This window comes from Cnephaeus nilssonii, assembly GCF_951640355.1.
Source record: "Cnephaeus nilssonii genome assembly, chromosome: 9".
NCBI lineage: Eukaryota > Metazoa > Chordata > Mammalia > Chiroptera > Vespertilionidae > Cnephaeus > Cnephaeus nilssonii.
Window position 1 is genome coordinate 36786555 of NC_137080.1, and position 26495 is coordinate 36813049.

Consider the following 26495-nt stretch of genomic DNA (forward strand, 5'->3'; position numbering starts at 1 on the left):
CTCTTTTGCCTTATTTCAAAAAGGAAAAACACTCTCTTCTAGACCATTCTACCTCCAAACTATAATCAAACAGAGCAGGGGCCAGAAAACGACAGCCTTGTGGGCCAAGTCCAGCCTGCTGCCCGTTTCTGTAAATGAGTTTATTAGAAACAGCCATGAGCACTTGTTGACTTACTAAGGCTGCTTTTGAGCTACAACGCGGAAGTGAGGAGTTGCAACAGAAACTGTACGGCCTGCAAAAGTCTAAACCCTGATTTAGAGGAAAACCATCATGGGTGAACTTTATCATTTTCATCAAGAGGCTCCGGGGCCAAGGGGCACTTGGGAGCAGGCCCACAACAATGCCATGGGAATCTTTAAGCCCCAGCCCTAAACAGGCTTGCCACAGGGCGTTGCGCTGCTGTGCTGACAGCAGTGGCAACCTGGGAAGTCACTCTTTGTCATTGTATGCAAAAAGGATGTGACCAAGCAAAACTAGGAGGCGTTTGTATTTAAATGTGCTTATCACTTATGATTTCATAATTAAATCGTTTCCTGCAGAGAATAGCTCTCCCCAGTGTTTCAGCATTTCCCTATCAAAGTCATTTTGTACATATTCACCTCCCCCACCAGGCTGTGAGCATCTCCTGGGGGAGTCCAGGTTTTATTCACATCTGTGTTGGCCAGTGGCTGGCGCGCTGTAAATATTGTTGGACCAAATGATAACCAACATCTAATTCAGAAAAGGAAAAAGGGAAATGGGGGGGGGGGTGAAATTTCCTGGCCCATCCCCTAGATCGCAATAAAAACAAATTCACAAGGAAAAAAAATAGGTGGGAGAGAAGATATTAACTAGGAAGATACATGAGCTAATGTGCTCAGACTCTCTCTGAACAAGCATAGCTATAAGAAAATGCTGCTTTTCTAGAAAAGGTGCCCCTCCGGGCAAACCGGGTACATAAGTTGCAGGGCCTCGTGCACAATGAAAACGCAGGCCCCTTGTTCAAATATTAAGAATTTCAAGAGAGTGTCAGCAGAGCTTGAAGCCACGCATGAGCCTCTAAGACTAGGCAGGTTGCATGCCCATGGCACCGGCTTTGCCTGAAGAAAGAGTCAGCCAGTGGGAAATCAGTGAAGGCTCTTGAAGGACTGCAGGGTGCTCAGCCACGCTGAGGCGGTGCAGACCTATGTGGACCCCAGGGGCTCTATGCAATGAGTCAGCAGTGCCTAACCTGGAACAAGCCTTTATCGCTTACAAAGAGTTTGCATTTATCTCAGACCCTCTGCTCCTCTTCCCCAAGCCCACACACCTGCCTTCACCCTGACTAACATGCGTGCTCCCCCACGTCTTGCTTTCAGTTGAACCCCAAGTCATCTAGGCCACCTAGCTGGCCAGGACCAACAAACCACATCTGCACTAAAGCATCTCAGGCCTAAGCTGTTTAGATGTTTCTTTTTTGGATGATAGACGGTTCCTGCCCTAATACCTGTTTTAGTGTGTTCAGGCCGCCACAACAAAACACCACAGTCTGGGTGGTTTTATGTACAGCAGAAATGTGCTGCTCACAGTTCTGGAGGCTGGCAGCCCAAGATCAGCGTGCCACCACGGTTCAGTTCAGGGCTGTAGACTGCCTCCCTCTGGCTGCGTCCTCACATGGTGGAAGCGGAAGCGGCTGGGGAGCTTTGTAGGCCTCTTTTATAAGAGCACTAATCCCATTCATGAGGGCTCCAGCCTCATGACCTAATCGCAACCCACAGGCCCCACACCCTAAGATCATCGCATGGAGCATTAGGATTTCACCTGATGAATTGGGGGTGGTGGAAGGCACAATCATTCAGACCATAACAATACCTAACTGGAGAACAATGTATATACTTGGATGGTCTCTTTATCTTGTCCCCAGAACCCACCTTGCCCCTTTCCTCACCATGAAAGGGATTTGAGGGGGCCATCCTAAGCACTCTGCACCCTGTGCCAAACACCCAAGGTTTTCCTGACTCTAGACATGCCCCCTGCCAACAGCTGAGCCTCTCCAGCCCCCCAGCCCTTCCCCGCACGACATACTCACCTCTTGGAAGTGAGCCTCCAGGACGTTTCCGGGTGTTAAGAACCTTAAAATGTGAACTTTGAACTCTAGCAAGGACTCATGACGATTGCTTGCTGTTGACTGGAGGGGGTCCCCATTTTTGTTTCTTCTAGACCATTGCCTTCCCCCAACCCTTCATCCACCCCACCACTCTACAAAAGGGGTCTTAGGGTTTATTTCTAGCCACTCTGCTCAAGGAGCTCCACCTGCTCTCTGCTAAAAGGTGGGAGCCACCTCACAGTGTTAGAAGGCTACCCTTCCAGCCCTGCTGGTGAGCCCTCCCCGCCCACATGTCCAAGGTCCCAGGGGCCAGGAGGTCTGGAACACTGGGTGGCTCCCTGTGCAGGGGAAGGTGCCAAAACGCAAGATTTCAGGCATTATGGTGTGAGACCACGAGACTCGCCCGTAGGGAGGCACATATCTCGGAGGCACTAAGCTCTGGAAACCAGGGGAGTGTCTCTTCTGAATGGGATCAGCGTGTGTAATGCAAGGCTGCCGCTGAGAGAGCCGAATGGGGCCAAGCGGAGTTTGCCTTTGATCAGAAGAGACAGCGTCCCCAGGGGACGTCTTGGCCATCTCTGCTCAGCCTGCTCCTGGGCTTCCTCAGGCCTCATTTGTCTCCCTGTGACTGATGTGGCCTCAGTGACAGCAGCTCTCAACCAGCTCCCTGTCCCCTGCGTGCTGACGGCCTTGCTTTGCTGGCCGCTGGTTTTACGTGAAGGATAAGCAGCCTTGTCGCCCAGTCTCCTACTCAAGTCTTTCCAGCCCCACCCCCAAACTCCTCCCCGCTTACACACTACCTCTGTTTTCTCTCTCGCAGGGTTCCCGGTGGCACATAGACCTGCAGCCTTGGGCGGGCCCTGCTCAGTCCCTGGATGAAGAAGCCTCGAGGTTCCTGAGATATATCAGCACCACCCAGGTTGTGTTTCATGCGCAAGGGGGTTTGGAGATGATGCAATAGATACTGATTGCCACCCCCCCCCCCCCCTTTTTAAAAAATATATATTTTATTGCTTTTTTACAGAGAGGAAGGGAGAGGGATAGAGAGTTAGAAACATCGATGAGAGAGAAACATCGATCAGCTGCCTCCTGCACACCCCCTACTGGGGATGTGCCCACAACCAAGGTACATGCCCTTGACTGGAATCAAACCTGGAACCTGGGACCTTTCAGTCCGAAGGCTGATGCTCTATCCACTGAGCCAAACCGGTTAGGGTTGATTGCCCCTTTTGAAGAAGGATTTGTCGGTGAGGGGTGGGGAGGTTTCCAGGGACTCCTGATGGGGACTTGAGAGGGACATAGTTTCTGGGGCATCACTGCTTGCCTGTATCCACGCTCTTCGAGCCAGATAAGGGTGCCTTCCGTGCCCTTCAGCATCCTCTCCCTTCCAGGAGCACCGCCATCCTGACACATTTCCATGATTCATCCTGATGTGTTGTAAGGATCCACTTTAGAAAATTGCTTTGGAAAACCACTTGAAGAGACAGATTTGCGCCCGTGAGTAGGCAGTCGAGTGTGTCACAAGACAAAACCCTCATCCGGAGGAGGTTCAAGCTTCGTTCTGTTATCTGGAGGTCCCGCCTGCTTGCTTTTCTGCCACAGACGCTGGGCAGACAGGGACGTGCCAGGCCAGAGAGCAGAGGAGACTCCGCAGGCAGTCCAAGGAGCAGCTTATGAATCCAGAGGCTTTCTGCTCTCTAGGGCCCTTGGATTCATTACTGAGCACTGGCCTGTGTTCGTGACTTAACACGTTGTGGCAGCTCCCGGCCAGCTCGGCGGGCTGCGTCGGTGCCCCGAGCGGGCAGAGAGATCGTCCATTAAGGAGAGTCTGTGATTCTTGACACATTAATCAGGAGGTTCCATTCTCAAGTAGCCTGATCCTGGGGGGAGAGAGAGAGAAGAGGAAATCGAGGCCAGAGGGGAAACTTCGCCCTGAATTGAGAGGTGCTAGTAAATTAACAACTCAGGCTGTCTGTGAGGCGCAGGCCCACTCAGCAAGCCTCACTGGCTGCTGGGGTGCCACTGGGGACCCTGGTTCTTTGATGTCCCTTCAACCCATTGGCTCTTGGCATTCCACTCCTCCTCCCAAACCTCACTGGCAGCAAAGCCCATTTTTCATCCACGGGAGAGAATGCATTTCTAGATGCTTAGAAGGCTAATTTAGAGGTAGACGGAAGTCTCATTTCTCATAGGATGCAGTCAATCAGGGATTTTAATATTCGTCACCTAGACATGGAGGGAAAAGGTGTTGAATTAATCATGAGGAAGGGGATGATAAATTGGTCCCTGTGCTTTACATGATTTTTATCTTATTCTGCTGCTTCAGATGAAGTTGGTGGTCTCACACAGACTTAATTAAAATCCTGAAATTGTAATTTTATGGTTTGGTTTTACGTGAAGAATAAGAAGCTGGACTTCTTTACTGTGACTTTTAAGAAGCCCTTAAGGCTCCCGAGAAAAAGGAGAGATGTTGAACTTAGGAGCTGAATTTGAGAACAATGGGCTCCACCGCCCCCCACCCCCCCAAATTGACCAAGTGAAAGCCTCTGCATTCCATTTTGTACGTATTGCAGGTCAATATTCTGTAACTTCTAAAAGTCGTATTTACTTAGAAGAGGCTCTTGAGACATGCAAGGGTCATTTCAAGCCCCTCTTGGATCTTTCCCATGACTTAGGGGCTGAGAGGAGAAAAATTCTAAAAGAAGAAAATAAAAGCATGCTACTGTGTGCTCTGATGTTGTGACCCTGGGCAATTTATTTTGCTTTTCTGATCTTGTAAAGGAAGAGTACTAAATTGTTTCTAAGGTCCCTCTCAGTCCTGTGACCTTGTACTGTGCTGAGAGTAGTGTAGGATTGTTTTTTTTTTTTGTTTGTTTGTTTTGAACACCTACTATGTGCCAGGAACTGTGCTAGGCCCTGGGGCTATAACACAAGCCTCAAGAGGCTAACAAACTAGTTGGAAAGACAGAGAAATGGACATACAATGTCTATTCAGCTTGGTGAGTACAATAATAGATTTTTGGTTGCTGAAGCTCATTAGGAGGATTTTTGTCCTCCAGAAAGAATGAGATAAAGTTCCAGACCTCAGAATGGTTTTGTGATCAGGAGTCACTTTACCCAGATGAAGTCCTGTGCTTTTTTATGTACTTCTGGGTCACTCGGAGCCCAGCAGGTGGGAGCTCATCAGAGATGACACTAATTTGTGCTTAAATAGAATCCTTTGCTATCCATGGCTCTCTCCCCCTTTCCATGCAATGCAGAGTTTTTTGGGTGCTTTTGGGGCTATGCTTCATTTAGGATTCATTTTGAAAATGAAAATTTTTTAAAACTGGCAGAATATTAGAGTCACTATTACCTAAAATTTCCAGTTAGCAGAAGTGAGTCATAATGGGCAAGGAAAAGAAATTAAACCTCTGAAGGCACTAAAGCAAATTCCACCCCCGTCCTCTCTGCTGCTTTTTAAAATAAAATAAAAATTGTTTCCCTCAAATCTGTGTTCAAACTTGTACAAGCAAGGCCCCCAGCATTTGGTGTGTTCCTCATTGACTTATTCCTTTCTCAATTCAGTGGATGTTTGGTGAGCTCCTGCTTTGTGGCTGGCACTGTGCTGGACACAGGCTGGGGGGCCAAACCTGAATTAGATGCCCTGGTAAGCAGCCAGGGTGCAGGAGAGCTGTGTGCTCCAGCAGGGTAAACGGGTGGGTGAAGCTTCCCCAGGCTAAGGGAGCTGAGGACCAGGAGCCCTGCGCATGGGACAGGGTGGCGCCGGACTGCCGAGGAGATGGCGCTCCTGCTCTTGCATTGCGGCGACTCTGGTGGCATGACTGGGGCCCTGCACTTTGAATGCAGCACCTGAGGATGTGGCGTTTGGGCAGAGTGTACGGAACATCAGGCTCCAGCTCATCAGGTGTTGTTTTCTAATGTGAAAGAGCACGGTTACATCTCTGAGTTTTGCAGTTGATGATACACTGCTGCTAACGAATGGTTAAATCATAAACACAGAGCTCTGTTCTCAGGGAAGGCTCCAGATCTAGCTCTTGATGGCAACCCCCAAACCATATGCCTCCAGGAAGCATGCTGTGCAGCACAGAATTAATCTAAGCAACAGTTGCTGGTTAAAAAAATAAATTGTGTTTTAAACTCTATCTATCTATCTATCTATCTATCTATCTATCTATCTATCTATCTAATCATTTACCATTCTACCTGTTTTTTTTTTTTTGTTTTTTTTTTTTTTTAGAATAACATTAGAACCTAGATTCTGGAGAGAGACTTTAGAACTTCATAACATAGTATTTATTATGCTTACTATTACACACACGCATGCATACACACACAAATTAGGATAAAAGCAAGAAAAACAACCTTTCCTTGAGATTTTACCTTTCCAAATAGTGGTATTACATAAACATACAGTTGGTCAGTGAAGTGTTTCTTGCCAAAAGTCCACAAACTTTAAGGGCTCCCTCCACCAGGTTCCACTTGTGGATTGGCAGAAAGGTTATTCAAGCTTCTGCAATACAACATAAAATAAAAATAAATTATATTCCTTTAAGTTAAATAACTAGAAAGCATTTTAGAACACATTTTTCTCCCTGGAGTCTATTTTCCTTTGTCTATACCTAATTTGCTTTTATATGGACAAAATTATAAGGGGAATTAGAAGAGAGGGAGGGGGGAGAAAGAGAGAGACAGAGAGAGAGAGAGAGAGAGAGAGAGAGAGAGAGAGAGAGAGAGAGAGAGAGAGAGAACATAATTACTGGAGTTGAAGCTTAGCTAGGAGTTACTGCCCTCATTTATTTGCTTTCAAGAAGGTTTATGAAAGCTCTAGCCATAAATCTTAACAAGGAAGTTTGAAAAATCAATATTTAATTAATTTTTAGGAGCTGAATTTTACTTTAGTTGTTCTCAGAAACTAAGTCTATCAATGAGATGGTTATTAAGTGGTTAAAATGGAGAAACTGTGTTTTATTTTTGAACTAGGAGAGGAGAGGGGAACATTAGCAAAGAGATTGAATGGAAAAGAACGCCTTTCCAATAGGGATCTATCTGTGCAAGATGAAGTCTGTGGAAGAAGAAATGCTTCAAGTGTCCTTTTTAATGGAATAAAACTCTACTTCCAATGTTGGCAAAGGAGGAGCAGCTGAACCCCAAAGCCCTGAATCTTGACCCTCAATACTTACCCGACTCTTAGCGGCCTCTGGCTGGTTGTCGGTACCGCCTCTCTGGCTTTGTTAGGGGTGGGGTTGGAGGGGCTGCTGTTTTCAGATGAAAGCTCTGGCCTAAGAGTAGCCTCTTCTCTTAATTTGCTAAAGCACAGGGGAGGCCGGCTGAACATTTCAGCGGGGCTTTACGAAGGGTACCGTAGACCACTGGCATAAGAATCACCTGGTGAACTTGTGAAGATGCATGCGTCAGCCTCAAAGATTCTGATTTTACAGATCTGGAGTGGCACCCAGGAATCTGCATTTTGAAGTACCTCCCAGGTCCATCAGAATGTAGGGGGACCACACCTTGAGAAACACTGTGGGGAAGGCCAGCGTTAGGTTTTAATGCCATTAGGAGGGAATTATGAATAAGAACCATGAGCATCCCTATCCTAATCGGCTATTATGGCAGTTTGTAGGGAGGGGTCCACACAAGAACAGCAGCAGATGGGCATCATCGTGGCACTTTAAGAAGCATACCCCGGGAAGCTGCCCTGGAGCCAGTGGCTCAGCTCGGAGGACCAGCTGTGCTTTGGGGCCCACAGAACTGCCCTGGCCTAACTAACTGCGGCAGGAGGCAGGGTATGAACAGAGTGCCCGTGGAGGTGCTGATGTTTAAGGCACAGTAACTTGCCCACTAGTAAAAACAGGCCCGGGGAACACACAGCTCTGACTAATTACATTAGCAGCTTCTCCATTAGTGGGTGGGTGGAGACTAGCAGGTGGGCAGGCAGAGGCATAGTTTCCATTTATCTGAGAGAGAATAACAGGAATAAATTACACAAATTAATATGTTGCCACACTCAGTTAATAAATGTATCCTAGTTGCTTGGGAGAAAATTCAATTCCATTTTTAATTTTTGTTCCCTTTAAACAGTGGTTGTAGCCAGAGATACTGGGTTGAGGGAAAAGAATATAAATATACTAGAGGCCCGGTGCACAAAATTCATGCACAGGTAGGGTCCCTAGGCCTGGCTGGCAATCAGGGCTGATCGGGGCCTTCCGGCTGATGGCTGGGACCTTCCTTCTGGCTGCCAGCCAGGGCTTCCCTTCCCTGGCTGCTGGCTGCTGACCAGGGACTTCCGTCATTCCGCGCTGCCCCCTGGTGGTCAGAGCATATCATAGCGAGCGATCGAACTTCCAGTCTCCCAGTCGAACTCATGAGGGGACAATTTGCATATTAGGCATAAATAGATAGATAGATAGATAGATAGATAGATAGATAGATAGATAGGGTTTCACTTGTTAAGCTTCCCTCTAATGTCCAAATCCTAGCAGAAGACTCTGTCATAGTCACTGATAGTGCTAGGGTGATTTTACAAGGCCAGCCCTAGACTACAAGAGTAAGGGAGATGCTGTATTAGTTGAATAGGTGCCACATTATAAACTCCTCTCAGATTAAAATTTTGCAAAAATGGTTAAAGGATTGGCAAGCCTAGAATATCTTCTTAAGAGGAAAATGGTTTGCTGTTTTGTTTTCCAATGAATCAAAGCAGTGAACCTCAAAACACCTTTTGCATCTGGAGTGGTCTGCTGTCTGTGATGTGGCAGCAAGAGCCTGTGCGATTCTCGGAGCATCGCGATGACTGAGAGTTTGAGGGATTGGGGGGAAGTGCTCTTGCTCAGCAAGGTCAACGCCTTGGCCAGGCTTGTTTCCTTTGGTTCCAGCAGCCTCTGCCGTGCACACTGTGTCAGCCTCCAACACAAGTCAGAAACTCCTTAGAAAGATATTTACTTCATGTGCATTTGAAATTAGAGACTTGCTTCTGCGTGGCTTAGATGCCAGTTCCCTTTGGTTTGCTTATCTAATATTGGCGGGTGGGTTAAGAGAAGTGCTTTGGGTAGCTCAGGGAGAGCCTCCTTCCTGGATGGGCCCCTTGCTCTTCTCCCCCAGGAGGAAGCTCCTGAGAAGAGTGTATTACAAAGTGAATTGTCCTCTTAGCGTGGACTAGGATTAATTTTCCATGACCCCTGATCAGCTGTTAGCCTTGGGTAACACATGCTACCTATCTGGACCCTGGTGGCCCCACCTTATCTGCCTGAGATGAGGCATCAATAATCTTGTATCCTCCTGAGGCCCAGGCCTGTGGTCGTATCTCACGACTTCTAGTAGGAACGCTGTGGGTGACCGACCTCGGTGTTTTCGGAGCCCTGTTCTCCGTGTCTGGAATGTCTTCGTGGTCTCAGCTTCTGTTCATCCTCCAAGACTGACACAGCTCTGTGAAGCCTTTCCTTACCCTCCTCCCTGCCATCGTTGTTCCCAACGTGCTCACCCGGTGCGCTCTGTGCATTCGGCCATAGCAGCTCTTAACGTCCCCTCAAACCTGCCTGTAGGCCCCACGAGGTGATTCATAGCCTGGTACTTGGAATTCCTCTGAACTTGTTGCAGCAGCCTTGTGTTTCCCCAGGGGAGGGCGTAGCTAGCCGTGGAGAAGGACAGAACTCCCCGCTATGGTTTTCAGGGAACAGGGAAGCAGTGTGTGCCTACCTGCCATTTATCTTCCAGCGCTTTAAATTATTCACATTGATTTCGAATCCCTGCAGATTGCATGTGATCACGTGAGTACAGACAGCCTGGCTACAGACTCCAGCTCTGCTACGAAGCCCTGGTCGGTTTGTCTTGATGACAGGTTTGGCTTAGCTCATCAAATCCGCAGCAAGCAGTGCCGTCTCTACTCTTTAGGGTGAGTACATTTCACAGCAGACGAGAACAAAAACACTTCTGCAGGCGGCCAAGGTCTTCCCAGCGACACAGAGTTATGCGTGGGGCCGTGTATGGCAGGCGCGGTGCTTTGCCTCCCGCCATCGTTCAGACTCATCTGTCTGTGATGTAACTGTGGGTCCTTGCAGTTCACCTGAATTGGTCAGGGCCGCTTTCTCATTCTGCAGGGAGTGAGTTGGCAACTTCAGTTTTCAGCCTAATGATGATCCTCTTGGTGTCAATGATTTTCAGCGAGAATTAGGGCATCCTTATTGTAAAGAGAGAGACAAATGTTAAGAGTGCACCTAGAGAAGAGGAAGAACAGGGAGTATATTAGACATTTTATGCACAGTATGATGAGTGGCCTAAGGCAAATGGCCACGATTGGACTTTTATGTTTTGTACCAATGGTAAATCTGGGTATATTTTTCCATTAAAAAAGAAAGAAAAGGAACTTCTTATGAAACCATAGATTTTGTCAAAACTGTGGGAAATATTGATATTCAGTTACTCAGGCTGAAAATGACCTAAATGTACAAATTGATTTAGAGAGCTTTTTGTAAAAGGGTGAACATAAAGAAACGAAACTATTTCACCAAATACACCAGTACTCATTAAACAGTCCTGAACTTACAAATGGTATACGCCCAGAAAAGTCAGGGGAGAGTTGTTTTTGTTTGGAGCACCCTGTTCCACAGACTCTTTGTGGAAGCCATGCAGTTAGGTCCTCAGGCAAGACCCCGGAGGTCCTTCACAGAAGCACCGGGGACCCCAACAAGTGTCATATGCTTGTTCCTCACCAATAGGTCTCATCACCTCTCAGATTTACATTCAGGCCCACGAGTGACAGCTGCACACCAGAATCCTAGATGGTAAGGGTTAGGGGCAGACATTTGGGCGATGTGGAGGCCTACCCACAGGTGCTGATGCCTGGAGGATGACCCCCGCTTGTGAAACTTCACCAAAACAAGAATTCTTAAGGATAGTCACCATGGATTTAAAAAACACACACAAATGTTTCAAATAAGAGTTTCAGGATGATAGGAACGTTCTTCTGTGGGTTAAATGAAGCGTATCAGCGGAGCTTGATAAGAGCAAGCACTCAGTGTATACAGGGTGCCCCCCCCCCCCCCCCAAAATGTATACACACGTTGAATACAATGATAAAGGCAGTGTTTATGTAAAGGCGGTATTTCCTTTTCATCGAACAGCTATCAGCTGCTAAAGTGTGCACACATTTTTGGGGACACCCTGTATTTGCTCCGTCGAAGGTTGCTGAGGTAAGGAGACTAAGGAGGGCAGCTGGCTGTGCTGTGATTTAAACTTGGAGGCCTGAGGATTCGGAAATAAATTGCTCAGCCAGTTGATTAGAACAGAGCTCTTTTTGCTGGGAGCCCAGCCGCTCTGCTTCAAGAGTGTAGGAAGAATGGGAAGTTGTGACAGGAGAGTTTATTTTATATCAGATTAAAAATGTATGAAAGTAGGCCATAAAAATAATTGCCTAGTACCACATGCAAATTGGAGATCTCAGCTTAGTCTTATTTTCTTGCTCCAAATTGCTTTTATATGTTGCTTAATATTTTACACCCCGGAATAATTTTATTTAAAGCATATAACTGAGTAAAATGGAACTGGGAAAGCTGTTTTTGGAGAGATTTTTAAAATTCCTTCTTGCTTTCCTCCTACTTCAGAGCCATTAGATCAGATGGTTCTGCTGTAAGATATCTGATTATTACATGGAAAAAGGGTAGTTTCTTATTTTCATGTAAATGTTCACTATTCACAATCAACTTTGTAAAGAGCAGATAAGAACAGTTGAATTCCCCTGGAAATAGAAATGAATAGATTATGCGGGCCAACATTTGAAGATGCTTAATTGAAAACTGGAAACTAAAGAAACCATTTCTTATGCCCTAAATAAGGATGCTTTGGATTGTGGATGGTATATATGCTAATCACACTGTTACAGGACTGAGGGTCCGGGCAAGCGTCCCCCTTTCTCAGGTGAATCGCTTGCTCGGGGGATAGGTAAATAGCAGCTGACAGCATCTCAAGTGATGCTGAAGGAAGAAGGAAACCCAGGGCAGAGCGGCGCTCCTGAAATGAGGTGCCTGGGCTCCCAGCGTTGGGTGTTGGGACAGTTGTGAGATAGGTGGGGAGGGCAGGTGGCAGGTGGGCCCCTACATCCAGGCAGCATGTGCTCCAAGCCCCAGGGCTATGGCAGCAGCAACAGCATGCCACTGCTGTGCCAGTCATTTCCATCCTAACGGAGGACGATGGGTGCAGCTGCAACTGAGGGTAACCTTCCTGAGTGAGGAAGGAAGGGATCTGAGGACCTGAGCATCAGAGGACAGAGGCTGACTGCCCTGCCTCCTGGTCTGTTTCCTACCCTTTCCCCACTCCCAAGACCTGGAGCAGGTATCGCCTCCACCTTCTCTCCGAAGTTTCTTTACTAGGAACCAAAGCTTTTTATTTTACACTAGGGACTCATTGCAGGAATATTCCTGGAAGACTTCCGGCAGGCTTCCCTCCCACCACCGCCACCTCTCCCGCCCCCCCACCTTTCCCGCCCTGCCCGCCTGCCCCACCGCGCCTGCGGCCACTGCCACCGCTGCCTCCACAACCATGCACTCTGGCGCCGCTGTGTGCCCCGCCCCACACGCCCGACCTACCACACCTGCCGCCACCTCCACCACTGCGCGCCCCTCCCCTCCCACCCAACCCGCCAAGCCCCGCAGCAGCCTCCCACCAGATCCACCCTGCCCCGCACACGCCGCCAGCGCTTTCCCTCCAGCAGCCGCCTTGCTTTCCTCTTTCCCTCCCTCTTCCTTCTATGCTTGTCTTCAGTCTTTACTCCTCCCTCCCTCCGCGCATGCAAATTAACCGCCATCTTTGTTGGGTTAATTTGCATACTTGCTCTGATTGGCTGTGGGCGTAGCAAAGGTACGGTCAATTAGCATTTTCCTCTTTTATTAGTGTAGATAAAGGACCTCCCCCCCCCGCCCCCTGGGAAAGTCTACTCTGTATGAAGGTCCGTTGAAATTAAAGTCAGATCCTTTTCAGTTTTGAGATGGGTAGAATACAGCGATTAAGACAGGAAAAGCACTGACAAAGAACATTATGTTAGGGAGAAGGGAACTGAGAAATGAGAGGCTGTGGGTTCAGATGATAATGTCATCTCCCGTAGAACTTGGGACGCGTCAGCCCTGCACGTCTTCCTGTGTGTAGAGTGGAGGGGTGATGGTGGGAGCTGGTGGGGAGGCTGGGGGCTGAGGGAGGTAGCGAAAGTGAACTGAGGAAAATCACCTATTTCCTCCCTCATGTGCAATTTCAGGGGTAGGAGTGTGAGTGGAAGGGAAAACTCGAGATGGGATCATGTACAGGCAAATGTTTTTCATCTCTTCTTTAGTTCTCTGGGGAGGGGGTTGAAGATATTAATTTGGTTTTAAGACATTAATTCTCAGCATTAGTCAGAAGAAGATTTGATAGATGACACACGGTTAAGCAACAAGAGCAATATTTTATACAGAAAATCTGGGACTTCGGTTGCCATGAGCACGTCAAGAGCAATGACTGATCTCCAGAGCCAGACACTTTCCTCTTGTACTAGTGTAATTAACCAGGAGCTCACAGCATGTACGAATGAGGAATCAGGAAACCGTGGACACAAGGAAACTTCTTAGATAATTTTTTTTCCTAATCACCCCCATGGAATTTTAATACCATAGGTATATTATGATCTGTTTACATATATATAATATCTATAATATAAAAGTGTAATATGCAAATCGACTGAATGACCGAATAGCAGAACGACCGTCAGGACGACCTTCCGGGCGACCAGCTATGACATGCACTGCCACCAGGCCAGCCAAGGCGGGTGTGATGCGATTGGTTGGGGGCTCCGCCATCGCCCCACGACCACCCCACAGAGGGAGGCCCAGGCCACCCTTTGCGTGGCGATCAATCACAGAGCCCCGGCCAGGTGGGCAGGGCCTCACTCTGCTGGGCGATCGATCATAGGGCTCCAAAGAGGGAGGCTCAGGCTACCTGTGGCAGGTGTGTGGGGCCAGCCAGTGATTGCCCCGCAGAGGGAGGCCTAGGCCAGCCAAACGATGGCACCCCATGCCTGTCGCCCTCAGAGGGAGGCGACCGGTGGCAGGGGAGGGTGGGCAGCATTGCACAGATGGCAAGCAGTGGCAGCGGCGGGGGCGGGGCCGGCTGCTGGCAGCCGGGGGAAGGAAAGTCCCGGTAGGCCCTGATCACTGGCCAGGCCTAGGGACACTACCCGAGGGGTCCTGGATTGCAAGAGGGTATAGGTGGGCTGAGGGACACCCTCCCTCATGCACCGGGCCTCTAGTATTATGTAATATATAATAATATCTCTCTATATAAAAGCCTAAGTGACCATTGCAACCAAATGGACGACCGAACAGGCTGTGTGGGGTGACCAGGCCGGCAGGGGGGTTAGTGAGGGGCGACCAAACGACTGAGCAGCAGGCTGCGTGGGGCAACCAGGCCCACAGGGGGGACAGTTGGGGGCGACCAAGCCGGCGGGGGGGAAGTTAGGGGAGACCAGGCCGGTGAGGGGGGCAGTTGGGGGTGACCAGGCCAGTAGGGGGAGCAGTTAGGGGTGATCAGACAGGCAGGCAGGTGAGCAGTTAGGAGCCAGTGGTCCCAGATTGTGAGAGGGATGTCCAACTGCCAGTTCGGTTGCAATGGTCGCTTAGGTGGGGGTCCTGGGGCCTAAACCGGCAGTCAGACATCCCCCGAGGGGTCCCAGATTGGAGAGGGTGCAGGCTGGGCTGAGGGGGAACCCCCCCGTGCACAAATTTCGTGCACCGGGCCTCTAGTATTTATATATATATATATATATATATATATATATATATATATATATATATATATATATATATCTGTGCTTTATATATAAAAAGAGGAAGATGTTTTTGGTCCCAAGAATCAATTTTTGCCCCCTTAAAGGTGAGATCATCTCTGTTGAGAATATATGTAAAAAAAAGTTGGCATTTTTATGCAATATTATTTAATAAAAATTAATACTTATAAAATATTTTTTATCCACTATTCAGTGTCATTAATGCTTTGGAAAACCTATTTTACTCCCTCCAGTAGTTGGTAGTTTATAGATCTAATTATAATCATTTCAATAATTGTATAATAGATAATCTAATTATTTTTATCAAGATAGATAATCATTTGTCCAGATTCTCTGGTTCCTGCTGGCATGAAAAATGGACTCCTGAAACTCTTGGGGGAAAATGCTAATTGTCATACTTTTTCAACCCTTCTGCCCTCAATGGTGTGGGTTAAAGACTTTCCCTACAGTTGCTCTGATTTTATTTTTGAAGTTTTTTTTAACAGCTTTGTTGAGATATAATCCACATACCACACAGTTTACTCATTTAAAGTGTACAATTTAGTGGTTTTACTCACTATAGTCATTTGTACATTTTTATCCCCCCCCCTCATTTCTCCCTCAAAGAAAGCCTTGTTCTCCAGTAGCACCTGCTCCCAATTTCTCTCCAACCCTCTTCCCGCCCTTTCACCTCCTAGTCCTAGGCAACCACTAATGTACTTTTTGTCTCTGTAGATTTGCCTACTCTGGACATTTCATATAAATGGAAGCATAGCACATGTGGCCTTTTGTGACTGGCTTTTTCAGTTTGCATAATATTTTCCTTTTTTTTATCTTTCTTTTTTTTAAATTTTCTTTTTTCTTTCTTCATTAATTAAGGTAATACATATGTGTCCTTATACCCCCATTGCCCCCCCACCCCACTCACGTTCATGCCTTCACCCCCCTGGTGTCTGCATCCATTGGTTATGCTTATATGCATGCATACAAGTCCTTTAGTTGATCTCTCCCCCTTACCCCCACACTCTTGCATAATATTTTCACATAATGTTGTAACATGTATCAGTAGTTCATTCCTTTTAATTGCAAAATAATAGTCCATTGTATGAATATACTGCATTTTATTTAGCTACTCATCAGTTGATGGACATTTGGGTTATTTCCTCTTTTGGCTATTATATATATATACTAGTGGCCCGGTGCACGGAATTCATGTACATTAAAGGGAATTAATTAGAGGAAATCCAATCTAATAATAGACAAATATGCAAATTGACCATACCTCCAACACACCAACAAGCCACGCCCACCATCCAATCAGAGCGAGTATGCAAATTAACCCAAACCAAGATGGCTACAGCCACAGAGAGCCAGGTTTCCTAGGTAACAGAGGAAGCCAAGCTTTCCGCCTGCCCTTGCCAGGCCTAAGCCTCCACTCAAGCTACAAAGTTTCAATTATAGAAGGTAAACCAATTCAAACAAATGGCGGCAGAATGAAGCTTGAGAGAGCAGGCCAGGGTTGCCGCCGGCAACAGGGGAAACAAAGCTTTCCGCACACCCTGGCCGTGCCCACCCGCTTAAGGCAACAAAGTTTCAATTATAACCCCAACACAAATGGCTGCCTGCCTCGGAGGGAGCCCCAGGCTTGGCTCCGCTCCAGGCTACAAAGTTTCAATTGTAGAAGGAAAATAAATCCCAGATACCAGGGCCTCGCTTGGCTTGCCAGGGGGCGTGGCCGGCCTGCAAACCACCACAGGCCCCTCGCTCAGGCCGCCCCACACCCCAAGGGAACCCCCACCTGATCCGGGACACCCTTCAGGGCAAACCAGCTGGCCCCCACCCCTGTACCAGGCCTCTATCCTATCTAATAAAAGAGTAATATGCAGATTGATCATCACTGCAATACACAATATAGCTGCCCCCATGTGGTCAAAGATCCTGCCCCCATGTGGACACAAGATGGCCACCACAAGATGGCCAGCAGGAGAGGGCAGTTGGGAGGGACCCAGCCTGCAAGGGAGGGCAGTTGAGAGGGACCAAGCCTGCAAGGGAGGGCAGTTGGAGGTGATCAACCCTGCAGGAGAGGGCAGTTAGGGGTGACCAGGTCGGCAGAGGAGGGAAGTTGGGGGCAAACAGGCTGGCAGCAGAGTGGTTAGGGGGTGATAGGCTGGCAGGCAGAAGCGGTTAGGGGCAATCAGGAAGGCAGGCAGGCAAGCAGTTGGGAGCCAGCAGTCCTGGATTGTGAGAGGGATGTCCGACTGCCCGTTTAACCTCAAGGGGTCCCATATTGGAGAGGGTACAAGCTGGGCTGAGGGACAACCCCCCTCCGTGCACGAATTTCGTGCACCAGGCCTCTAGTATTTTAATATTGCTATTTGCCCTTTCTCTATAATAGAAGTGTCAGAGGTGAAAGAAAATTAGTAAAATGTATATGAAAATCTCTCTCCTGTCAGAGTCTGGGGCGCGTCACAAGACCCAGAGTCAAGTCCCCACCCACCACCCACATGAGCTTCGAAAACGCAGGAGACCCAGACCTGCCGGCTCCACCCCCATTGGGTGAGACCCAGACCCGGCTGGCCCCACCCCCATCAGGCCCCTCTGGGCGAGGGGCGCAGCCTCAGGTCCTCCAGTCTGGCGCCGGGCAGGGGGCGCAGCCTCAGGTACCCCGGTCCAGTGCCAGGGCGAGGGGTGAGGCCTGAGGTCCCCAGTGAAGCCCTGCTGGGTGGGGTCGTGGCCTGAGGTCCCCCAGCCCACCACTGGGGCAGGAGGCATGGCCTGAGGTCCCCTGTCAAGCCCTGCCGGGCAGAGGGCATGGTCTGAGGTCTCCCGGCCCTGTGCCGGGGCAAGGGGTGCAGCCTGAGGTCTCCCATCAAGCCCTGCAGGGTGGGGGACATGGCCTGAGGACCCCATTAAGCCCTGCCGGGGCAGGGGGCATGGCCTGAGGTTGCTGGGTGCCTGGGCGGGGAGTGCAGCCTGAGGTCTCCCGGCCCGGCTCTGGGACAGGGGGCGCAGCCTGAGGTCCCTCACCCCAGCCAGGTGCCATGCAGCCTCACGTCCCTGCTGTTCGGTGGTGACGTTGCAGCATCCCGGCTAATTTGCATATTCCTCTATTATATAGATAGATTGCTATGAAAATTCATGTGTAAGTTTTAATGTGGACATTTGCTTTCATTTCTCGTATATACCATTTTAAAGTCCCACAAGCAATGTATGAGTGTTGCAATTTCTCCACATCATTCTGGACACATTGTTATTGGTCCTTTTGATTATAGCCTTCAAAAAGACAGTCACCTTATAGCCACTGTGGCTGTGAAGTGGTATCTCGTTGAAATTTTGATTTGTTTCTCTTTATTGACTAAGATCTTGAGCATCTTTTTATGTATTTATGCTCTGAGTTTTTGATTCCTGGGGATCATAAAGGACACCCACCTTCGTACTCGCAGGAATATTTTTAAAAGAATTACCAAGGACCTAAAACAGTGCTAGGTCCATCATGTCTGTCCTTAGGTGGTCCTTCTGCCACACCAGATTAGATCATGGAAAACTTAGTGGAGACTACAATATTCTGAACTGTGTGGGTTCAATAAGAGGTTGGAAATATGAAACAGGATCTCTTGGGTAAAAGGAATGGGAGGCGTTGTGAGAGGAGTGCTGAATCTCTTTCTAGGCCAAAGGATAGAGAGAATTTTAACTGAGGGACATCAGAGGGCTGGCAGGCCATGGATCCAGTGAAGAAAAGAGCAATGAGGTGGGCGTGAAGGGAGAGGACAAGGCAAATAAGAATGTCTACGTGGAGAATCTCTGCACTGAAAACTATTTTGTACTTAACGGGAACAGGGTAAATAATTGTTATCCAATGAGCTAGTATAATCTGAAATAGTAGAGTCTAAGAGAATGCAGTATTTCTGCCCTGGGTTCAGGTTTGGCCCATGTATTATAGATACTCCGTGGTATTTTTGGTACCTGAAATCACATCTAATTATAGTATTTTGGGCAGAGAAGCCATAATCACCATTTTAAAAAGTAATCTTCTCTCAGTTAATGTTTTCATTCAAATTAATGCCTTAATCAAAGTGATGAACCTTATGTCACTAAATAAGGAATACTTTTGAGTAAATTAAAAGATTTTAAGTATATGAATTTTGCACACGATGTGCCACCTACTGGGTACTTAAGTCTAATTTCTCTCTCCTGTTGATGTGAATTTTAGGTGAGGTATCTCTTCGGCTTCTTGAGTACTAGATCCAGTAGGACCATGTACATTTGCCTTTTGTTTACAGTGATATTTTTAAGTACACTCTATTTCCAAGAAAACAGCTGCTGTCCTTAAGTCAAACTGCATGCACAGCACTGTGATCATTGGGATGGAGACGAATTACCTAATTAGTAGAATGCACCTCTCCCTAAGGCAGTGGTCGGCAAACTCATTAGTCAACAGAGCCAAATATCAACAGTACAACAATTGAAATTTCTTTTGAGAGCCACATTTTTTAAACTTAAACTATATAGGTAGGTACATTGTTATTAACTTAATTAGGGTACCCCTAAGCTCGCCTTTGCTAAAAACTCAAGGGGCCAAAGAGCTGCATGTGGCTTGCGAGCCGCAATTTGCCGACCACTGCCCTAAGGGAACTGATCCTGGGGCTTATATTTTCGACATGTTTTGAGGAAATCTCTTAAGACAGCTGGGTAATCTTTGCTTCCTTGCTACTATGGTTTACATCTTAACAAAAAAACCATTTGATATGCTCCTACATGTTGAACATGTGATTCTCTGGTATGTGTCTGTTGAGCAAGTAATTTCCCTCCTCTCCGTTATCCGGAAGCTTTCGGCCATAGTGCCCTTTGTGAAAGAAGGATTATTGAATGCGTACAGTTAGCCACGTGTTAAAATAGGAGAAGGCTTGATGTAACGAAGAAAATTGGCCTTGGAACTGCCATTTTGTCAACCCCACACTTTTTGCTTCATTACCTGTTTTTGTGTGTTGATTTCCATCCTCCTCTTTTTCTGCAGGCTGGGAAGTGATGATACCCAGTTTGAGGTTAGCATGGCCAACAACGGATGTGAAGTGCATCGTTTTGATCCCAGTGTTAAGTCGGCTCATATTCTGGAGAATCAGCGCCTCTGGTATCACCGCTTGTCCATTGACTGGCGGGACCCCCATCCAGCTGTTGCTGCCCAAAAGCCGCATAGCAACACCAGAAAATTGGGGACCATTTTGAATGAATTTGGGCATCACAAGGTGAGAATTTTTTCATTTGATCTCATAATCAGGTAAAGTGAGCAAACTCATAAACTGTGTGTTTTTTTTTAAAAAAATACAACCCCAAAAATTGGATAGTTGAAGGTCCAGTTTAAAAAAATATATTTTTGAATTACATTTTACATTCAATATTATTTTGTATTATTTCAGGTGTACAGCATTGGGGTTAGATGATTATATTTTTCACAAAGTGTGATCCCGCCAATATTTCCAGTACCTACTTAGTATCATACATAGTTATTACAATATGATTGACTATATTCCCAATGCTATACTTTATATCCCCATGACTGTTTTATAACTAGAACGTCCAGCTTTAACCTTACTCATTATCCGTCATTATTTATAGAGTCAACTCTGTAGACCTAAGGTTTTGAAATATTTATATTGTAGAAATATTTATATTGATTTGAAAAATGTAGTTGCTGTTGAGTAGGGCTAAGTAAGGTTTTGGCTAAGACTGGACAGGGAGACTAAGAAACCTACTCCTAGCATAGGCTCCAGCATACCATTTCCGATGGGCAGTTGATTTAAAATGTCCAGACAGAGGGAACTACTTATGTTAGCCTCAAATACAAAAAGTAATCAGAGGCGGGTTTACGTTTGATAACAGATTGCTTGTGTATCGTATTTCTCATTATTGTAACAACTATTTTGAGTCTCCAGGCTCTGAAAGGTCAGAAAATATGAGTAGCTTTGATTAAAATGTACTTTGTAAAATTGAATGGACATTATGTGTGTTGCAACTGAGATACTTATGTTCAAAGGATGTCAAATCTCTACAAATATTTTATTGTGAATGGATAGCAAAAAAGAGACTCCAACTTTGAACTGTGTTCCTAAAAGCAAAGCTGAGCTAGTTGCATTTTGTAGGGAGATACTGGAAAAATTCTTCTGAGTGTAGTTGGCTTCTGTTTGATTGCCAGCCTTCTGGGCTTGGCCTATCTTGGCCTATTATTCCCATCCAGAGATGGCATGTAATTTAGAACATGCCAGAATAGGTATTTTGGTGAAACAGTGTACATGGAGCTCAATTTTAAACTTGAGTTTGCTGCTTGATTTTTAATAAAAGGGCTTTTTCTCTGCATTGTTCCCCCCCAACTTCCTTTTTCTCTTCCTCCTCCTCTTCTTCTTCTTCAAAAAACAAAAAACAACTGCATTACCACCATTTGTCCACCATCCAGAACTGTAATGTCAGTGCTGACATGTACACATAAGGAACTGTTGGACATTGAAATTGGGTCTCAAAAGAACTGTTGGCCCAGAAAGAAACTCACTACAGACTGATTCATTTGCCTGTCACCATAACCATTATTGCTTGTCTCATTTTCGGTTCTTATAAGTGTATTTCTAATAGCACATGATCTCACTCATCTAGGGGAAATAATGAACAACATAGACGGATGAACAAGAACAGACCCAGAAACAAGGAGGCATGGATCAGACTGTCGGGCCTCAGAGGGAGGGTAGGGGAGGGTGGGAGTAAAGGGGAGAGATCAACCAAAGGACTTGTGTGCAAGCATATGAGCCTAACCAGCGGTTAAGGACAACAGGGGGGTGGGGGCATGTGTGGGGAGGGGTGTGGGATGGGAATGGGGGGATGAGGACAAATATGTGATATCTTAAGAAAATGAAAAAACAACAACAACAACAACAAACAAAACAAAACGAAAACACCAAACTCCCTTTAATTCAACAGCAGGAGCTTCTTTAAGAGCAACTTCAAAGAATCTTCTCTTCTTTTAACATACGATTAACTACTGATTTGTATTTTGCTTTGCCATTGAGAGTAATTAGCATTTAATGGTTAGAAGCCTTAATGAAAAATATATAGGATTTTCCGGGTAAAGCCTGTGAACAGAAGCCTAAGAGCTGAGAGCATGCTTTAGAACTTCATTTTGTTTTTGCTGCTTGTTACCTTCATAGACCTGCGTTTTACAGCTGAAAATGACAGGCTTGACTCTCGAATATGTCAACTCTAGATTATTCCAAGAGCTAACTACTGACCTTTGTGCTCATTTAGGCGTTTTCCTGCTTCTCCTTAATGAGCTTTCCATCCTGGCCCCATGTACCACCACTCTTTAAGAAAAGACTGAGTAGAGGAAAGAGGTGAAGCTTAAAACGATTTTTTTTTTCATAATATTTTTTAAACTTTGGAATATGTGAGGATAAAATAAGACTTTGAAAAACAATCTGCGGCTATAATTGATTTAAGCCATATCGCCTATGGAAAATGTGTCCTTAGACAGCCAGATTTGCCCCTGATTTGTGCTTGTTTGACACCATGGGAGCTGAAGTAGGCAAACCTGTCTGCTGAGGATGAAGCAGGAAGCCTTCAGCACTGCGCCTGAAACAGCAGAAACATTTACATCCCCGGAAAGGAGACATGTTCTGGAAAATTCCTTGTATTCCAAAGGCTACTTATTTTTATTAAAAACATGAAGAATGTCACTTAAAAATAGTGAAGATGCTATTTTTTATGTGTATTTTACCATAATAAAAAACCGAAAAAACAAAACAAAACAAAAAACAGGAAAAAAGACCCCTAGTAATAATGAAAGTGATCTGGCTCAGAATTGTCAGAATGTTTTTGCTGCTTAAAAAAAACAACAGCTCTTGTTGAAAATTTTTAAGAGACTGACATTCTTTTGTGGAGATGATTTTGGGGGGAATGCTTTAGAACAAAAACAAAACTAAGCCCGTCAGTGAGTGATGGCTTCCCTTAGGAACATGCTTCTGAGAGCGATGTGATACCAGATAAAGGGAAAATTCATTTCTGGCCTGTAGCACGCGAGGGCTGTTTTCATTTTGCTGCATGCGCACAGATACTGGTAAATAGGACGTGGCTCTGGCAGGGAAAGCAAATAGAAAAAACAACTCACACTAAAACATGGAGTGCTTTTTACCTTGCCTTATTTTTATCTCTATTTTTTTTTCCCCCCTGAAAGCAGCTATAGAAACCAAAGTGGTGTTAGTTGTGTTGTTTTCACTTCATGACTTTAAAACATCTCCTATACACGTCCTCCATGTTAACCTGCTATTTTTCTTCTTTTTCATCAGACCTCGATTCTAGCCACTCAGGCAGAAATGTCGGCAAAATGAAAAGCAGCATTTTGAGATGGTGACAGAAAGATGCATATGGCTTTCTCAGTACTTTTAAAACTCCCTGGTAATTTTAACTTCAAACTATAAATCAAAAATCTTTCTAAAGCATCAAGGGAGAGCAGCTGCCTCAGCAAAAGCTTGAGAACCAGAAGCTCATTCTGTCAGGGAATAATTTCACCTGAATCCAGCATTATCTGAAATGATTAACTGTCTTTACCCAAGTGCTTGTTGCTGTAACTACACATTAGAATTTTTCCAGAATATGACTAGAAATATTGGATCTGAAGTTTCTGCACATATTAATCATAATCTCTGCTTTCCCCCCGAAGGTCTTGATTACACAGAGTATGCTAAATGATCCAGAGAGGTTAATGGTAAATTATTATTTTCAGTCTCAATCATGCTGATGAGATGAATAACAGGACTGCGTTAGAGCTTACCTCTGCAAATTCATTAGTCTAGGTATGAGACCTGGGTCCTCTTGTTGGTTTTTGGCATTGGGCAAGTCTTAAATGACTCTCTGGGGCTCAGTTTGATTGTCAATAAAATTGGGACAGTGATACCACTTAAATAGATTGATTTTTTTGCGGATTGGGTCAGAAAACAGTGTGAAAGGCTCCAGCCGAGTGTCTGGCATGAATTAGTCATTTGTTTGTAAGTTCAAAGAATTTTTATGAACAGTTTCAGAAAATTTGTACTAAATTTCATAGAAAACATTTTCTTGCCCTATTTTCAGGGAAAAGACATGGGAGGTTTTTTTCTGGAAATTGTTAACTGCACCTAATTCCAGTCAAGAGTTTTAAATGAATGTTTTGTGTGAAGCTGAAGGGCAATTGGCCCTTCATCGTGGTTGTTGGGGAACGGTTATTGTTTGCTGCCTCGGGTACTGAACAGTTTTGCTGTGATTGTCCAGAAAGTAAACAGAATGTAATAAGCTGCTGAAGAGTAACACAGAGCAGATGTAACCTGAGGGGGATGACCCGGAAAAGCTGGACTTCCCGCGTGCTCAGTGCTGAGAAAGGATGGGGTCCTCCTTCTCCTCTCTGGATGCTACCCCAGCCGTTGAGTGTCCCCAGGGATCCTCACAGGAGGGGCAGTTTCTGCTTCCCTGTGCTGAGGGCTCCCCATGGATAACAAAACATCATTTCTGCCTGGCTGGCATGGCTCAGTGGTTGAGTGTCGACCTATGAACCAGGAGTTCATGGTTCGATTCCCGGTCAGGGCACACGAGGGCTCCATCCTCAGTAGGGGGCGTGCAGGGGGCGGCACATCAATGATTCTCATCATTGACGTTTCTCTCTCTCTCTCCCTCTTCCTTCCTCTCTGAAGTCAATAAAAATATATAAACAAAAACAAAAACAAATCAGTTCTGTTGTATGGTCACTGCTGTATTAGAGAGAATATGGGCTTTGAAATTCAACTACAGAAAGATTCCTTTCCCTTTTGCTTGTCACATTGGCAGATATAAACAAGATATTGATGCTGCCCTACATTGGAGTGCTTGTTGGGAATAATACTCATGCTTTGCTGCTGGAAATGGAAAACGATAGCACTTTCTGGAAGAAAACTCAACCATGTGTACTAGTATACATGATGTCACCTTTTATTCCTAGAAAATTGAGTCAAATTCTATTTCATCTGCTATTAGTTCTGCCATTCCAGCTCTTTTTGGATAAGTTTTTATGAATGCCATTCTAAATTCCTTTATTTTCATTTTTTGGATATAGTTTTAATTTATGTAGCATATAAGAGTGACATTCAGTATATGCCTATATTGTGTTTTTAAATCCAATCTGATAATCTCTGTCTTTAAACAGGTGTGTTCAATTCACTTGGTTCATAGTAATTGGGATTAATTTTTACTCTTTTAAATTGGGCTTTTTGGTTTTCAGTACATTTTTCTCTTCTTGCCAAAGCTTATTTTTTTATTCTTAGTGATTACCTTTAAATTTTAAATGTATGTAATTATAAAATTTTAAAACAACATATAAAATTATCAATATTTTTATATTCCTCCTAAATACAACAAGGATTATAGCAAGTTAATTGCCCATTTAACATGGACCCCCACATGGTTCTTTTCTGGAGGTTGTTTTTTTAAAAAAAATTTTTTATTGATTTCAGAGAGGAAGGGAGAGAGAGAGAAACATCAATGATGAGAGAGAATCATTGATTGGCTGCCTCCTGCTGCCCCCTACTGGGGATCGAGCCCGCAACTGCAACTGGGCGGGCATGTTCCCTGACTGGGAATCAAACCGTGGCCTCCTGGTTCTTAGGTAGATGCTCAACCACTGAGCCATGCGGAGGGCCTTTTTTTATATTTTAAAAATGTCAATCATTTTTGGGTGAATTTCTCAGTCAGTACTAGCTTCCAATTTTTAAATTTCCTTTTTAACTATGTCCATTCTAGAGTTTTATAACATTTATTGATATTTTAAAAAAATTGCAATGACTATATTTTTCACTTCCAAGATTTTGAATTGGTATTTCCCCTCTCTGTCTGTTCTTTTATAGTTTTTCATATTTTTATTTCAAAATGTATTACCACTGCTTGCATGTTTATGAAAGTAGGTATTATTCTTATTGGTTGCTTTGAGCATCCTATACATAGTTACTTTAATTTTTTGTCAGACTGTTCAGCAAAATCAGTTTAATCTCAGAATGACTATCCCATGTATTGCTTTAGTTGGCTGTTTCTCATCAGTTGATTTCTGTGTGTATTTTGGAATTTTCATTTGCTGGCTCATTTTCAGTGGGAGGCTTTGGGTTTGGTTTTGCTTTTTTCTTTTCTTTCTGCTTCACCCTTCTGTGCCTAGTGATTTACAGTGGCCTTCAGGCTTGGCCTTACTTAAGCACTCAGGAGTTCCTGCTCCTCCTTGTGCTATTGGGAATATTTCGTCACAGCACCCTATAGGCTCTAGGGTCTGGATCATTTGCTATTTATTAGGGTGAGTCTCTCTCCTCCAGTCTCCCTAGGCCAGTGGTTGGTGTTAAGCCCCAGCCATAGCCAGTGATTGTCCGCAGTTTATTGCAGGCTTCTTTCTTCACTAGCCCTTGGCTTTAATACATGAATGTCCCTCAGAAACTTCTCATTCCTAGTCCCTGTAGGACATGCACCTCTAGGCCGACTGTCACCTGTTTGGGGCAGGAGCTCAGCACGTCCTGGCTTCAGTCCACTCACTGCTGTGTCCTGGTTATAAAGATGCTCATCTTGTTTTTGAGCGAGCCCTGCTTTGTCCTTTTGGTTTATTTCTCTATTTCATGATTCTCTCTTTT

General features: G+C 45.5%; 1 protein-coding gene across 1 annotated transcript in view; it reads left to right on the plus strand.

Annotated features, from left to right (window-relative positions):
• Nucleotides 1–26495, plus strand: part of METTL24 (methyltransferase like 24) — a gene marked incomplete at its 5' end in the record, with an annotated part of 78593 nt that overhangs the window by 26103 nt on the left and 25995 nt on the right. The window contains 3 exons of the mRNA XM_079779813.1: nucleotides 2887–2985; nucleotides 9818–9957; nucleotides 19865–20093. Of these exons, the coding sequence (XP_079635939.1) occupies nucleotides 2887–2985; nucleotides 9818–9957; nucleotides 19865–20093 (468 nt within the window). The remainder of the gene's footprint in view (nucleotides 1–2886; nucleotides 2986–9817; nucleotides 9958–19864; nucleotides 20094–26495) is intronic.